This window comes from Ciona robusta, chromosome 3 (assembly GCF_009617815.1).
Source record: "Ciona robusta chromosome 3, ASM961781v2".
In the NCBI taxonomy this organism is placed as follows: domain Eukaryota; kingdom Metazoa; phylum Chordata; class Ascidiacea; order Phlebobranchia; family Cionidae; genus Ciona; species Ciona robusta.
In genome coordinates this window covers 4,885,423-4,902,216 of record NC_143237.1, presented here as the reverse complement: position 1 = coordinate 4,902,216, position 16,794 = coordinate 4,885,423, and the positions used below count along the sequence as shown (strand labels likewise).

Sequence of the window (16,794 nt, the reverse complement as noted above, 5' to 3'; positions counted from 1 at the left end):
TTAAGTGGGACGCATTAAATGCACTACTTTTATACCGTATTATCATTATTCGTATTTGAAACATTATTTTTAATTCAACACCATATGATTAATATTAAGCTCTAACATTACCCAATTACTGCGTGATTGCGGTTTGTCAAAATTCGTGAAAACAAACGTTTTTAAGCGACGACAACGTTAACTAGTGTAAGTTTACAGTAAACACATGGTACAGGAGTTGTACAATACGTATTTACACATATTCTTTACCAATCACTCAATCCTCATACGTCATAAGTTTCATTAGTTATAATACATATATAAATACATTCTGCCTACTGCTCCACAGTCACCAATGGCGACTAGAACCCGTTTTGTTGGTTACTTTAGATTTGTTTTTGATCGAGCCCAGTCGACCGTTGTAGTAAAAGGTTTTTTAATATAGCAGGGTGGGGGTAGATGGGACACCTTTTCATTTTGTTTTATCTTTTCATTTGGTAGTATACAAAGAACATTTATTGAGATATAAAACCGTATCTTCACGATTTCCACAGACCGTTGTTAATTGTTTAAAACACGATCAGGCTATTTGGATATTATGTGTTAAAGTTGTCCCATCTTCCCCGACTGTACTATATTATGCTAATTAGTTTAAAACGTGCTTATTCATTAGATCTGCGATCTCTTGTTTTATAAAAAGTCAGTTTTTCTTTCTAGAGAAATTAGGTTGTGAATGGATTATTATTTTATCCTACGAATGCATAGAAGGGTAAGAGAAGGTGGGACACTTTCCCTAGGCCTAGTGGGACACTCAGACGACACATTTTTTAATTTTCTTTTTACGGCCCCGTTTTAATAATAAGCAGAAAAAAATGTCACAGAAATATTCGCCAGTACTATCACGACTTTATAAAAAGCGCACCAAAGCTGATTACTGGGGTTATTCCTATTAAATAATTAAAATATAATATTCTTAAAATATATATATACGAAATTCAGTCATTTGCACCTGGAGATATAATAATAATAACTTTTATTTGTCTCTTCGATTACAGTAGCGAAGATTTAGAAATGTTTCAAACGAAAAGACAGGATATAGCGACAAAACAACAGTTGTTAAAACACGCTTACAGTTAAAAACATATTTACATTTAGTTGGAAGAAAATAAGCGTGGTCGCTACACCTAACGGACAAACGAGCCATGTAATTTATGATAATTTATGAGAAAATCCTTTATTGTGCGCAAAAACGGTGAAGCAATACATAATTTGCAGCAAAAATGTGAACTTTATCAATAGCTACTATTAACATTCTTTTCTTTCGTTGTGGACATAGCGGACATAGCGGAAATAGTGGACATAGCGGACATGCACTAATTAAAGGAACCCATAGTTGTGTACAACTGTTTTTCGTATTAATGTTTCGTACTTGTGTTCTATAATAATAAATAATAAAAAAACATACGGCTCTCTTGTTTTCTCGGGTTGGTGTTGTGGTTTGTTGCAGATGTTTGGACTTGCAATTTTAATTCTTAGCGCAAGTTGGTTGATGTGATATGTTATGGTTAGTTTGCAGATACTTGTTTCTGAAATGTACGTTTAAAGTATGTGTAGACATATAGACTTCGCGACGTGTTTGCCTGTTGTGTGCCTGCTTGATTTTATGCTGTTGACATTGTTTGCAATGTGAACCGTGTCTGTCAGTAATGTTTAGTTCATGCTGCATGTTTGACTTTAATTATGCTATCGTAGTGAGTACCTTAGTTTGTATAATGTGCCGGGGTAGTTTTAAAACTAAGGAAACAATATAAAGAAAAATTGTTCCATATTATAAACCTATGTTGAATATCGCTAAGTGTATAAATGTACACATGCAGTGCAATATCTCATATACAACTAATCGTATATGTTGGAATTTTGTTTAGGTACTGAAATGTGCTATATTTTGTAGTTTTAAAATTACTTGAAATAATCATATGATGTTCGTTCGAGCAATGTAAAACATTAACCATCAACATTTTACATCTTGCCCTACAATTCCATTATCATCAATATTGTAAATGTAAACATGGATATATTTCATTTTAAAGTAACCAAGTTGCTGCAAATATTATTGTCCATAGAAATGTGTTACAGATTAAACAGTGTAATTTTTGGTCAGGTGATTATTTTTTTGCTGATTTGCATTGGTGTTGAATATGTTAGTATGTTACCATATGTTGGTATGTTACCGTATGTTGGTATGTTACCATGGGCAATAGCTTATAAGTAATCAGCAGCTCCCCTGTTAATTTCCCATCAAACCAACCTAATTGTAAGATTTTACATTACCTTTTTTCTTGTGTAGTTTGGTGCTTCACTATTCAATTTTAAATGATTTGATATTAATTTTTTTAACCTTTTGAGTTTGTCTTGGTGCTTTACATGATTGTCAATTTGTTGTTGATTTATTATACCTTAACCAAGCCTGTATTAAATTAAAATGTTGCCACTGGTTTTGTGTTGTTTTTAATTTTAATGTACAGTATGCTTCATTGTTTTACTACAGAACCCGTTTTAACTTGTGTTATATCAAAGCAATTAATCATATTTTAACCAGGAAATGTTTCTTCCCACGTTTTAATGTTAAATGTAAGTCATAGTTAACTGAGTCATAATACTATTCTTTAATTATCTTTTATTGTGGATGCTACCATTATTGTGAAGTATGTATATTGCACATATTTTTATTTAGTTAAAGTACATACAATGGTATTAGGAAACTATTCATAGCTCTTGTTCGTTTAGTTTATTGTACTAGTTTATTATTATCAGATAACTAGCTTTTGTAACAAAGTCACCTATCTCAATTGTAGTGTCCACTGTGTCTAGCATAGCTTGTATTATCTCATGGTGTAAGTTACACTTCATAACCTTGTCAAGGTATTTTAGGTTGTGTTTGTGTACAAGTAAAGTAAATACATTAGCAGTTAAAAGAGGAAAAAGAAACAATGTTAGTTAAATAGATTTATTAGTTACCTAATGTAAAGGAAATCAAGTATATAATTATAGAGGAAACATTAATTTTTATTATTATTACCTGAAAATACACATACATTTTTGAGTTTTTTTTCACACAGTATGGCATGGTATTGATATGAATATTTCTACTTAATTCTTATTGTGATTAATATTATTTCTGCATAAGTTGTAATATTTTAGAATTGTACGTCACATAATTATTTATATCACTGCATCATTAAGTGTGTATAGTGTGCATGTGTGTTTAAGTATAGCACCTGATTATATCATCAGTTGTGTTGATATCGTATGCGATACCGGATGTTATTTACGTCAAGTTTCTGACTAATTCAGTCATGTATAACATGGCTGGTTATATTATAAATTCTTTTCAGGCTTAAGTAATCCATACTATGCTGGCAATTTGACATATTATCAAACTTTAGGTTAGATTGTTTTTAATTTATTTTATGAATATATTAAGCAGGTTATGTGTTATTTTCTGATTCTATAGAATAAAAAAAGGTTAGACATGCTTGGGTATAACACAATGAGAGCGATAAATAGTTTGAGAAATTATATTAAATGATCACGGTAATGTAAGGTTGTGATGAGTTGTTTGTATGATGATAGTGATTCATGTGTTAATACGGCTGTTTTGTTTTGGTTTCCTACATCAAACTTAATGCGTGTGGTTTGTTTGTGAAACATTAAACAGCTCAGTACATTTATTTATTGTGAGGGGTTAGTTTATCTAATCACTATCATACCTAGTTCTGTTTAAACCTAAAAGATATAGAGAGAGTTTGTCATATATGGACATTTGTGGTGATATCTTCAGCTGTGTCTGGTTCAAAACCACCACTCCCTTGATAATCTTAATTCAATAAATGAATCAACTTAGTTAACTTAACTTTCCCTTGAATAAGTTAAACAGTGGAGGTGCTGTATATGTTGAATTGCATGAATAATTGATTTGTCTCATATTTATGGGTGTAGGGATCCTTAGAGAAATATAAAAATCAATTTTCCTCCACATTTTTACACAGTAGTCTGTTTAACCATCTATATTTAAAGAATTTAATATTAAATTTTCTCTGTGTAAGTTAAAAATTCAGACCCTTATATATTTATACTAAATATATAGCTTTATAAATATGACGATTGACAAACACAACATATATCTTAATGACGTTGTCCATTATCTGTACTATTTTATGGTGGACTAATTAGGGCAACAAATTCTGATGTGATTTCTCTGTGCGTGCTTTGAAACGGAAGTACTTGCTCAAATGTATTGCATGAATGTGTTTGTGGCTGATAGTCTGGCTAGCCTATAAATCAATCTTGTTTAAATGACTTTATTTTCAGCAATATCTTTTTTATTCATTACAGGGTATTGTCCTTTTGCTGTTATACATCATAATGTTCTTTACACCTTTTAATGGTTGATTTAAAAATAACATATTGTGTGTTTATTAACTTGTTTATAACAATATCATTTTTTTTAGTAAAAACAAAGTATTTATCGTAATGCGATAAAAAATTGTTTAAATATCCCTTACAACCAATTTTTGGATTGCAGGACAAATTTGGTTAATATTCATCCTAAGTGATTTGCACTACTCTTGTTTATAATGTACATGGAAATAGTTTAAAACACAAACATGGCAAACCATTCAACTTTTATTTCAACTGCAACTCCGAGTACTTCTCGACCTAGAGGGCCAGCCTCACCAACCTCTCACAAGGAATCTGCTGATGAAGTGTTGACATTAGTGAGGAAGAAGGCTCAGCATGCTCGGCAGTTTTACAACAGCATGGTTCTTCCTAATGGTGATCTACCACAGACCAGGTACCAAACATCTGTTAGGTCAGATGTGAAGAGACACTCGGGAAGTCCAGATAAAAGAGAATCAAACACAAGTACTAGTTCAGTTTGGTCCCAACCAACCACACCAGTCCTATCTTCAAGTAAATATGGAGGTGTGTGGTTAAAGCCTCGACCTACCACTTCGGCAAAAAAGTCTATAGACTCTGATATAAGATTAAGCTACACACTGCCTTATAGACATGATGAAAAACAAAAGTCTTCCAGTCTAAGGTCAAAGTCAACATCTGGTGAAAATTTTTCCTCAACTTACCCACCACCATCTACCTCAAGTTCCCGATCAAGTTCAGATGGAACTTTACTTTCATCTGACTTTTCTTCTGCCAATGACATTAAACAAAAAGATATTTTATCTGATGAAAAAAGTGCAGCATCAAAATTAAATTCTAATAAAAACGAATATTCGAAGAATGCCATACGCCCTGATAGTCCACGTATGCATAGTCATCTCTATCAAGTTGTTTCGAAGAATAAGGTTCGTACATGGTTTTAGTAATTTTTTCAAGTGTTTTTATTTAGTTTTATTATTTCACACCCTGTGTCAATGTATTGAATGTTAAATTTGGTAATTTGAAATTTAGAAACTAAATTCATCAAGTAATGAAGATAAAAGTCCCACCATGAGCACATCGTATACAGTCCCTAACATTAGACATAGAGATGAAGATATTGCTAATGATCATTCAATCGGTGAAAAACAAACACCAAAGAGACAGAATGCTCCTTCACTTCAGCGTCAACGTTCAAATAGTGATGCAAGAGCAGGTGGAAGAATCACAACAAATCTATTATCGCTCAGTTATGATGCTATCACTGATACCACCACTATTGGAGCTCAAGCTGGAAGGAATTACGGTAGTGCATCCTCTCTGGACAAAGTGACAATAACTCATGAAAATGGGTATTCAGACAAAGCTCGAATAAAGAAAGTATATCATAGTCAACCCAGTAGTAGTCTACCTTCAAGCACAAAACACCAAATAAAAAAGGTAATTTGCATTAATATATTGCATAGACTTGTTAATAGCTTCGTTAAACTGGTTAGGATTTATGCCCATCTGATATCAATAAATGTTATTTGCACTACAATGGTTACTAGCTCAGAACTCTAATTCAAGGAGCTATATTTTCCTGATGTATAACCAAACTTCTCTGTCTCTTTTATGCATTTTATTTATGCAAGTAATTTTTACCCAAACTTGTCCAAGTTTTTAGTAATTGAAAAAATACTTATTAATGCTATACCAATTACATTTCATTCCCAGCATCACAGTGATTCAAAGAAAATAAGTCCAGTTAACAGTGCTGGTTCAAGTCCAAGAACTCAACGTCGTCGTAAGGAGAAGCTCCGTTCAAAATCTGATGTACCCGATCACACTGTGTTACTTGATAGTATCAAAAGTTTAGAACGCGATTATTCAGTTAGACAGGGTTAGTTTGTACTGCAGTTACACTGTAAACTTAACAAAACTTGTTGTCTTGTGTGGTCTTTATGAGCAGTGTTTGACTCTAAATCAAGTGTTTTTATAATCTTGATTAGTGCTGTTTTTTGACTAAAACTGAATGTGTTCCCATGCACCCTTTTCTCCTTGAAGACATTATAAGCATTCAGGTTTGGCGTTATGGACCAAGATTGACAAAAGCTCGTTTTAAAACTTTCATCACATGCTTACGAATTTCATTTAAATGAACTATTATATCTAGAAACTACGATTTTTTGCAGAACTTAGTTTTGAAGACGAACATAGAAGAAGGCATCGATTCGCGCACTATGATTGGCAGAGTATGTTATTTTCCTTTAGAGATGTTTTAAAAGCAGCCGACACTTTGAAAAGAAAAAACACAACTACTGGTGCAAGTAAAGCAGCTGCATTGGCAGGTTGGTTGAAATATGTTTCAATTAAAATAAAATCCTGAACATTTTATTCCACTGCAGCCAGCAGTGATAGCTTGGGTAGCAAAGCCTCAAGTGTGGGAGGTTCCAGTGAGGACCTTTCCTTTGAACAAGATGAACATATTGATGATAAGTCTAATGATATGGTTGAATGGTAAGTGGCATACCGCATTTATATTGTGGTTTCATTAAACATTGATCTGTTTCTAGTTGTCCATTCTTTAGCAATGAAGTAGGTGGTGAAATTGACCGACAACTCACCATATCAGGTTATGGTTTAAATTCAAATTCTCACCTTGCTAACGTGTCTGTGCAAGTAAGTTGTGTTCATTGCAAACAGCTGGTTTGATGTAGGTAATTTGTAATTGCTAGTTAAATTTAAGTCCTTTTTCCTATGCCAACTAGAAGTCAGTAACCGGTATAACTTAACTAGTTATCCATTTCCATAGGTATGTAATGATAGTGAAGCAACATCTACACAAGCAAGGAATGTTCTCACCAACCACACTTACCTTTCCATCGTTGAACGTGGTAGCAGTGAAAGTTTACTCCCTCCTAAATCTCCCCCTAGTGGTTGTGTTAGCTTTGGAATTGAACATGTGGACGATGGAGCCGAGTATTATCGGACATACTTCTATGAGAAAGGTTTGCATGAAGACAGATATATGTGTCACTGATAGATTAGTAGTGCTAAGCAGGATGCATCATTAACTTCCTGTTGCTGACGTATCATGTATTGTTACGTAAGCGCAGCAGACGTATGGTCTCTCCTGTCCTCTATATTGCTTGTTTTTTATTTATATCAGTTCAACTTTTCAGATCACCAAAACTTGTGCGGTATTGATGAAAAGTATGGTCCTATTGTGATCAGCTTAAGACGTGAAAAACTTGATGAAACATTAGCTGGAAGTTCAAATGCTGTTTATCAATATCGAGTAATTATTCGAACATGTGAGGTTAGTATGAGACCACACCAAACTCCACAACCAACTCATTTCATTCTATAAACAATGTGGCAGATATAGGTCCTCTGACTTGGCTGTGGTATTTAAGGAGAGTTTAATCCAATTCAAGTTTAAAATAGACAACTCTAACTTTAAATGTTTTTCCTTGCCAAGAAGTTTTTAAGACCAAGCGTATAAGGCACGAAACAATAAAATACTTAATCTAAATTAGGCTGATGCTCTAGTTTTAATATTCTAGTTATGCACCCTTCGTGGTTCCATTGTGGAAGATGTAGTTTTTCCTTCAACATCGAAACCAACCAAGGGATTTCACGCCAAAGAAGTTCTTGAATATCTTTGTCCAGAAATCAACTTATCTTGTCTTAAAGTAGCAATGCCTATTCCAAAAGTTCATGACCAGATAATGAAAGTTGATGAACAGAATGTAAGTTTTTGTTTACATAATTTATCAATGGGTTTGCTGAAAATGTGTAACAGATCAATAGTGTGGATTGTGTACTGAAATTTAGTTTAATTATTGCTTGTATACCTATCAGTAAGATACTGCTATTCATATAGCATGAATATATGGTGATTATAATATATTGTATATTTCTAGTTCTGTACAACTGTTCCGTATCTAAGTTACTAAGGATAATATGCAGGTGCATGACTCGTATAAGATTGGTGTTTTATATTGTGGAGCTGGCCAAGTAACAGAGGAGGATATGTACAACAATGAACATGGAAGCCCAGCATTCGACCAATTTCTTGAGTTACTTGGTGACAAAATAAAGTTGAGCGGTTTCAATCGTTTCCGTGGTGGCCTAGATGTAAAAAGTATGTTTTTCCATGTTGTAGATATAGTTGGTGTAAATTCACATTACCAATTATTAAATAGATATCACTTGATTTTATTAATCATATTGGTTTGTATTATGATGTCACAGCTGACTCAACAGGAACTGAATCTGTGTACACCGAGTTTCGTGGCAACAAAATACTGTTTCATGTTTCTACTATGTTGCCATTTACACCAAACAATAGACAACAGGTAGAATATATTTATACAAATTAAATGTCTTTGCTGAAAAATGTTTGATGGAGCTGGTCAATTGCTGACAAATAGTTAATATATTGCTTTTATTGCAGTCATGTACAGGAAGACAATTGTAAAATTACGATAAAGTATAAAAAATAAAGTTCCCTTGTACATACTTACATGGCTGGTGCATACTCCAATATTTGAACAATTACCCCTATTACAGTTACTACGAAAACGTCACATTGGAAACGACATCGTTACCATCATATTCCAAGAACCCGGTTCGCAACCCTTCAATCCAAAGTTTATTCGATCACATTTCCAACATGTATTCATCATTGTTCGTGTATATCAACCATGTACCAAAGACACTTGTTACAGGTGAACTTTGTCTTTGTTGCTCTGATAAGCTTTAATAGTTCATCAGGTTGATTAAAATCTATGTGTACAATCAGATCTACATCATTGTTATCTAACCATTTAAATTCCATGCTGTGCTTATGTCTGTCCACCATATTTGTCGCATGCTTATAGTTCCAACAAAATTTGCGCTAAATTAGAAATATGATAAAAAGTCATTTTGCAGCTGTTTAAATCACAGTCGATCCATTTTGTATTCATGTTCGTTCAAATAAAATTAGGACACAACAAATTGATGTTGGTATTTGACAGGATCGCAGTAACAAGAGCAAGGAACATTCCACGATTTGGACCTCCCATTCCTGAAGATTCAATGTTTCCCAATACATCAACATTTAGGGAGTTTCTCCTTACTAAGTTAATCAATGGAGAGAACACGGCTCATTCAGCTGGAAAGTTTAAGGTACTTTTCTGTCATATTTATATAATGCTATACATGCCCTTATTTTATAAGTATCTCTTTTTTTACTTCAGCCAAGAGCATGATTTAATAAAATTACCTTTTGTGACGTGTACATACAGGAGTTTTAAAATAAAGTCTTAATATCATGACTCATGAGTTAGGTTTCTAATTCAACACAAATGTTTTATTCAGTCATTGGCAATGAATACACGTCAAGAATATTTACGTGATCTTGCCACCACTAATCTTACACAAAGTGGATTAGAAGTAAATCCAAAGTTCTCATTTTTTGCTCTGCGTCGAATGCGAGATAACAAAGATAAACAAAAATCTCGTCCGATGCCTGAAGTGCTGAGTCATGGTGCGCTGACTTGGCAACTTAGTGTGGATGATTACAGGTAAAGTAGGTGTTTGGTTGATCGTAAGGGTGGGTGTTTATGGCATATTATTTGTTCTTAAATCATAAAATGACATAATACACTAACCTATATTATATTACTACAGACACTATTAAACTACCATAAAGGAAAATGTTATTTTTCTTTTTATCTTAGCCAAATCTTTTTGCCTTGAATTCACAAGCTTATATAATACTATCATTTGTGAAACTGCTGTTTAAAAGTAAATATTAGTCAACAAGTAGTTCTGATATCATTGTATGCTAATGAATATACACCAACATTCACAGTTCATTGTCCAGTATGCACGAGAAAAACCAGGTGAACTGCATTATGGGATTGAGTGATTGTGTTCTCACAATAATCGAGATATCGTCAAGGAAACTCATCTTCAGCATCCCGTGTCAAGCCATCCTCGGGTGGACCGTTCCTCTTCCTACTCCCGAGCAAATTCGAGGAATAAAACGTGATCTTTATATTTATTACGGAAGAGGAGAGAGGATATCTTTGCACACGGAAGATATTGATGCACGGGATGAAATCATCATCAGGTATCACCTAATGAACCAGGATTATCAAATTTAGATAAATATTTACGGATTATTCACCAACTGTGGTTTTAATTTATTTCAGACTTGAGAAGTTCACGAAAGGGTGTGAGACAGTTTATCGTCAGTTACGTCGTAACATGAAAGGTGAACTTGGATTCCACGTCAACTATGAAGGAATTATAATGGAAGTTGAACAGAGTGGTTATGCTTATCAAGATGGGTTGAGACAAAGCAGCAGATTGGTTGAGGTGTTTTAAACTTTGTTTTGTTTTAATTTATGTCGATTCAGTTGAGGACACTAAATTTTATTAGTTTAAATCTAGGCAATTATACCAGAAATAAATATCTCATTTATATGATGGGCTTGGGTGGGGCAGGAACTAAAAAGTTTCTTCGCAACAATTAAAATATAAGATACAGCACTAAGGCAAGTAAATATGTACATGTGTATAGGTATGCAAGGTCGCTGTAGCCACCATGACTCATGAAGAATTATTGGATCTTCTTCGAACAACGCAGCATGTTAAAGTGGTGGCTATTCCACCCAATGATGATGGCACACCTCGCAAGTATGTGCTCTATATAGCTTTGTATGAATTTATTTACCAGAGTGACCAACCACAGGTGTAGCATGGAGCTGTACCACCTGTATCCAGTGTTAGATGTGAGAAAAGTTCCCATGCCTGCCACACCTGTTGAACAACAACATAAATCAAGGCCAGATTCTTCGAATGGAATACAAACGTGTGTAGTTGTTCTTGTATTATGACTACATTTAAAAATCTATTTTATTTACAGAGCAAATGATAGTTCGCCAAAACAAGCAGCATCAGGTATATTGTTGTTTGTTTTGTTTTTTTTAATATCTTAATTTCAGAACCTTTTCATGCAGAACCATCAACAAAAAGTCGTGGAAAATCAAAACTTTCCAAAATTAAACAAGCAACTACTATTGACACAAAAACCACCCTGGTGGCAACGGCAACCAGACTTGCTGTGTTGAATCAGACACATTCATACAAACATCCAAAAGTAATTTTTATTTGTATGATATATGTGTGAGTGTGTCTTTGCCTCAAAAATTAATATATATATTAAAGTACTTATATTATGTGCTGCTTAAAAGGTAAATTTACTTGAAACAAATTGCTCACGTTTATGCATTTCTAGTTTTCTAAAATTAATTCCGAAATTATACTTAATAGTTACATAGTGTGAAGAATTAAATATCATCTTTGATTCTTGTTGAATTTAAATCTGGAGTAATAATCACGACTTTAAAACAGAGTGATGGAAACAGTTTATCGAGCACCACAAACACAATGTCAAGCACTAAATCAACCTCAAGCAACATTAGCAGTCAGAGTGGTGCAGATATAGATTGGAGCGAAAACTTTAAAAGTAAGAAAAACAAATTATTTGTTGTAACCTGGGTGTTGGGGTAATGGGCAAACACATAGATCTTAGGTCTTAAATATCAACTACATATACTGACTCCTCACCGCATTTATTAATGTCAGCAAACCAAGGAACTTCCCAAAATCCATCAAACAGCATTTCATCTGATAGTGGACTAAACAGCAACAATAATTCGTCATATTCAAGTACACTGAGTTGCACACCAACTACCACGCCCATTGCCAAGTAATCTTTTTTTTCAAGATATTTATACTTTCTATTTTTTTGTAAGGTTGTTGGATTTTTTCTATTTGTATCTTTTTCTACATGTGAACCAACTTTTATTTCGTAGGTTTAGTGCCCAAAAATCATGCTATTACTTTATTTACTGTTAATTTTGCAAACCTAAGTAAATAAGTTGGCCGTGCAACACCTAAATAACCTTGGTGTCTAACAATTTATCTGCTACAACCTACAAGAACGGCTGTTAGGTTGAGAACCACTGCTTTAGAGCAATTTTTTAGCTTTTTTGATTTTTTTTATATTTAAATAAATAAAATTTTCAGTAACACGTTACATGAGTTGTCCCATAGTGATTGGGACGGTTTACATTCACAATCACATCTTAATCAAAATTCAAGCAACAACAAAATGTCAAGTAATTCTACGATGGCACGGAGCACATCTGTGTACACAAACAAATGTAGAAAAGCCCCAATCAAAGTAAACTGGAATAGTAAATCCTCAAGATTGCCAACAGGTAAGATTTTTGTGCTGGTTTAAGTTATGACATCCAGTGTGTTTATTCACTAAAACAACATTACAGACTGCAGTGAATGAAATAAAACTAATTTAATTCGTCCGCTTCTTGATGTAATGACAAATATTCAATCACCAATTTTACCTCAAAACTGTTAGAAATACAAAACAAAATAAAACTTGTTTCAAGTGTGTTATGTTAGTTTTAAACTATTTTATTCTAAGAGTCAAAACTGTATGTCTTATGTCCTATGAAGTCAAAAGTCACAAAGTTTTAAACTTTTTTGTGATTTTTCACAATAAATCAACTTCATTCCACTACTTTGAGGTTTTATTAAATTTATAAACCATTACCAATTAAATCCTCTCTACACAATAAAAATATTCCTATTTCTTCAGAACTTAGTCGGAAATCATTGAATCATTCGTATTCTGTTGATTGCACGCCTTCCAGTGAAGTAAATCATGGATTAAAAGTTTATATTGCTGGAACTGGTAACTATTATATTTAATATCAGTATACATTATGTTTGAATAAAAGAGAATATGTCTGTTACATATTTTGTAACACCTGTCCCGACTGTCTTTTATTATTAAGTAGAATCGCTCAACTTTAGTGTCATCAAATCATGGTTAGCTTTACGGAATTTATTGCAGTTACTAATATTATGTATATGTCCTTTTATAATAAGCCTACTGTAGAATCATCCAAATAAATTAATAAATTTTCTCCTTATATTTACTTTTATATGTTAATACAGATGATCATATAAAGTCACGATCAACTTATTCTTATCAAGCAACACCAAGTCCGATAAAAGCTGAAACTTCAAGGTAAGTTAGGTTTGTTAAATCCCTCAGACCAATAAAAAAAAGTTTGATTTTCAGTAGAAACGCGCAACACTACCACTCTCAGTCATATGACTCTGTGCTCTCTACGCCCATCAAGTGGAGAACTTCTGTTGCTATGGGTACCCGTAGTGGATCAAGGAATAGTCCTCGATCGAAAAGGTTTGTTGCACTGTTCACACATATACGGTTTATTATTTTTTACCTCCCGGTTTCATTATAATTAATTTAAATAACTTTCTAACAACCTATTTTCTAGTATAAAAAGATAGTGTTGATTGTTTTAAAAAGTCTATAAACATTGGATTAATATAAATTATGTATTCATTTAAATTTGAAGGTAAAAAATCTGTACATAATATAAGAATATTCATAATTTGTAAATATAATAATAGTATTTATAATTATGTGTAGCAGCAATAGTGGCAGAAAAGTTAATATTAATTGTGGTATGTTCAACCACATTATTGAAACAGGAGAGCAAGCGACATGCATGTTGTTGCTTCTCGTTTAAAATCTCGTGACCGCGATTCGCCTTCCACACCAGAAAGCCGAGATGTTCAAAACTCCTTAATAAAGTTGATCACTGTTGAAAGTCCCACCAAACATGTAAGATGAAACTCGTAACAATATCATTATATGTGTATTGTAAAATGTTTCTTATATTTGGTGACAACAGGCTAAAATTTGAACCACCTGATTGGCTTTTGAATATTTAGAGTGTTTCAAACTATAGGCTAATTCAGATAAAAACAAACAAATAAATTTATATTACAATCTGCCTTTAAAATGCTGTACAACTATTGATACTGCGTTCCAGTAAACTTAACATATTAATCAGCTTCCAAAGTCCACTTCATTAAATTCCGATTGAAATCTAGCAATTATCGTACAATATAACAAATATTGTATATTAGAATACCAATCATCGTAAATCTCCTGCTCGAACATTAAGTCAACGTGCCTCACCAAAACAAACTCTTTCTCCATCTCATAATGGAAGACTCAACACAACGTTATCTATAAGGTAGTACGCAGTGCTTGATATTAAATATTTTGCTTTTTTTTACTTAACCGTCCATATGGTCATAAGTTATGTATTAACACAGATCTTTGCATCGCACGGTTTCTGATGAAAGTTTGTGTGCAGCGCGATCATCTGATAGAACAAGGTAAAATTCAAATGTCAAGTTATGTTATATATGTGTGCCAATGAACGGGATATTCATCTATGTATGTCCTAATGCTGAACTTTACGATTAAATCAGTAATTTACATGTATCTTAAAGTGTTACATGTTGTGTTAATGTCCCCCAGTGTTGCATGTTAATACCTAGAAACTATGGTATAATTTATAAAACTATTATATTTTTCTTAATTTTTTCTGCTCCAATACAATTGTTTTATTCTTTAGGGAGAACAACCTTCACCACTCTATTGATTCTCGACTAAATCCACGTAAGTTTATCATATAATTTAATCAATTTATTTACCTATTAACATTGAACTGCACTAGATGACACTTCCATGCTACCACTACCCGATACATCAGACTGGGACACGATACTAGATGCTGCACGAGCTGCTGAGGGTAAGACAGATGTTGTTGGTTTCAACTTTAGCAATATCTTGATTCTTGTTACAATTACAGTGTTCGAGGCATCGAGCATAAGGTCGGTTTCCATGGGAACGCTGAACGAACTTGGTGTCAATGATGATGTCACAAAGGAGTTATTTCGGTCAGATAACCGCACAATGTCAGTGGTAAGTTAAACAACAGATAATGTGTGTAATAACATTAGTTTTTATACCGTGATAAAGGTCACCTGAACATCGGTATGTAATATTGCCAAACATCTTTATGAGATTTATATAATGGCAGGATCAGTGTATATATATTTATTGTTACTTAAAGGAATATTTATATGATCATGAGTATCGGAGGAACCAGGGTGATCCCGTAAATTTACTTCGGAAACGGGAACCCCCCACACCTTCATCATCACCCGCTACTTTCCACCCGAATATGACGCCACAAAAGTCTATTGATCCCTCATCAATCTGTCCTGATGTTAAAAGTGGTGCAGAGCAACGACTTGAACGTATTGAGTATGAAATGAGGTTACTCCAGGATAAACTGAAGAAGGTAAGGTAACTTTCGATCATCATGTTTAGTGCACAGTGTCTAACGTAATGTGCAAGTTCAGGAGCAAGAATCTAAAGCAGCGTTGGTAGAAGAGGTTAAGTTGCTAAGACGCGACAACACTCGACTACATCGTGACACATCACGGGTAAGGTCTGTCAAGGAATCTAAGCATTTCAGATAAAAGATCATGTGCAAGATACAAGCTGGTGACTTTACCGCTGTCTAGCGGTCTTACTTTGTTCCATGATGTTCTCAGCAGCGTTGCCAAGATACCCTTTTAAGTTCCGTTTATTCTTGGATTTTCACTGCGTTATTATTCTAGTAACGTGACGTGGTGGCCTTTTTCTTGCCCCCTCACATCAGTATTAAGACTATGATTGGATTTTATTTAAATATTCCAAACGACAGGTTTCTTCTCACATTCCCGTTTTTTTATTATTTTATTTTTTTAGTCTCTTATATCATCATGTCAGCATTACGGCTTACCACGTGACCAAATACTCTTCTACCAGCCACAGTCTGACGTCACACACTATGTTGAATCGTTCATTTTTCACAAAATATTTCTATAGCGGAACCCTATACTGTTTTGCATCAGTTAATAAACATACTAAATTTAACTGTGGATTAGATGTACACACATCTTGCTTACAAGTTAGTTTGTGGTAAACTCCTGCCGCAATTCTGTCATCGCCGGAGTCTAACTACTCCACGCATCCGACCATATCGCAGCCAGACGTGCATTTGCGTCACCTCAATAAAACTCATTTGTCCTCGCATGGCAGTGCAGCGAAAGTGCCCGCTTTTCCACAAGCTTACACCACATTCGCAATTTGGTATTCATCGGAGCAATATATTTATTGTCTTGCCTAAGTGATACATAATGGAACGGTGCTGATAGATACACGGTGTCGGTGTCCTGATATGTCTAGGCCGGACGCTACTGTACGCATGCGCAGAAGTTCGGACCAAATAAAATTATCATCGTGTCATCACTGAAGTATCAAAAATGGCTGTTAAAATCTGCTGCTCTGTAAACTATGTATTATGATTACCTTGGTTTAATTCGGGAATCCCCCAGAGTCGAATATTTCATTTACACCAGCATGAGCATACC

At 33.9% G+C, this 16,794-nt stretch overlaps 1 protein-coding gene across 6 annotated transcripts; it reads left to right on the top strand.

Moving 5' to 3' along the window:
- The first annotated feature begins 4,531 nt into the window (after positions 1 to 4,531).
- LOC149738384 (uncharacterized) lies at positions 4,532 to 16,297 on the top strand. Of its 6 annotated transcripts, none has more exons than XM_089875439.1 (34): positions 4,532 to 5,345; positions 5,452 to 5,859; positions 6,136 to 6,301; positions 6,594 to 6,749; positions 6,807 to 6,918; positions 6,975 to 7,080; positions 7,214 to 7,409; positions 7,584 to 7,720; positions 7,968 to 8,153; positions 8,374 to 8,548; positions 8,659 to 8,762; positions 8,977 to 9,134; positions 9,426 to 9,576; positions 9,769 to 9,974; positions 10,265 to 10,525; positions 10,608 to 10,773; positions 10,979 to 11,094; positions 11,150 to 11,269; positions 11,324 to 11,358; positions 11,403 to 11,557; positions 11,812 to 11,926; positions 12,046 to 12,169; positions 12,565 to 12,683; positions 13,082 to 13,177; positions 13,444 to 13,516; positions 13,571 to 13,693; positions 14,008 to 14,140; positions 14,449 to 14,558; positions 14,641 to 14,703; positions 14,946 to 14,989; positions 15,048 to 15,122; positions 15,183 to 15,295; positions 15,447 to 15,677; positions 15,739 to 16,297. In XM_089875439.1, the coding sequence occupies exons 1-34, from the start codon at positions 4,647 to 4,649 to the stop codon at positions 15,856 to 15,858; spliced, it is 5,352 nt and encodes a 1,783-aa protein (XP_089731565.1). In that variant the 5' UTR covers positions 4,532 to 4,646; the 3' UTR covers positions 15,859 to 16,297. The 6 variants fall into 6 exon arrangements, with proteins under 6 accessions (XP_089731565.1, XP_089731564.1, XP_089731566.1 ...); XM_089875438.1 differs by having other exon boundaries at positions 12,517 to 12,683; XM_089875440.1 differs by having other exon boundaries at positions 12,490 to 12,683; positions 15,447 to 15,682.
- Positions 16,298 to 16,794: the final 497 nt, after the last annotated feature.

Excerpts from the sequence above, each read along its gene's own strand:
- LOC149738384 (XM_089875434.1), top strand. The coding sequence starts at position 4,647 with ATGGCAAACCATTCAACTTTTATTTCAACTGCAACTCCGAGTACTTCT. Across the intron at positions 12,170-12,489 it reads ACTACCACGCCCATTGCCAA|TAACACGTTACATGAGTTGT; the intron begins GTAATCTTTTTT and ends TAAAATTTTCAG. Across the intron at positions 13,178-13,443 it reads AGTTTATATTGCTGGAACTG|ATGATCATATAAAGTCACGA; the intron begins GTAACTATTATA and ends ATGTTAATACAG.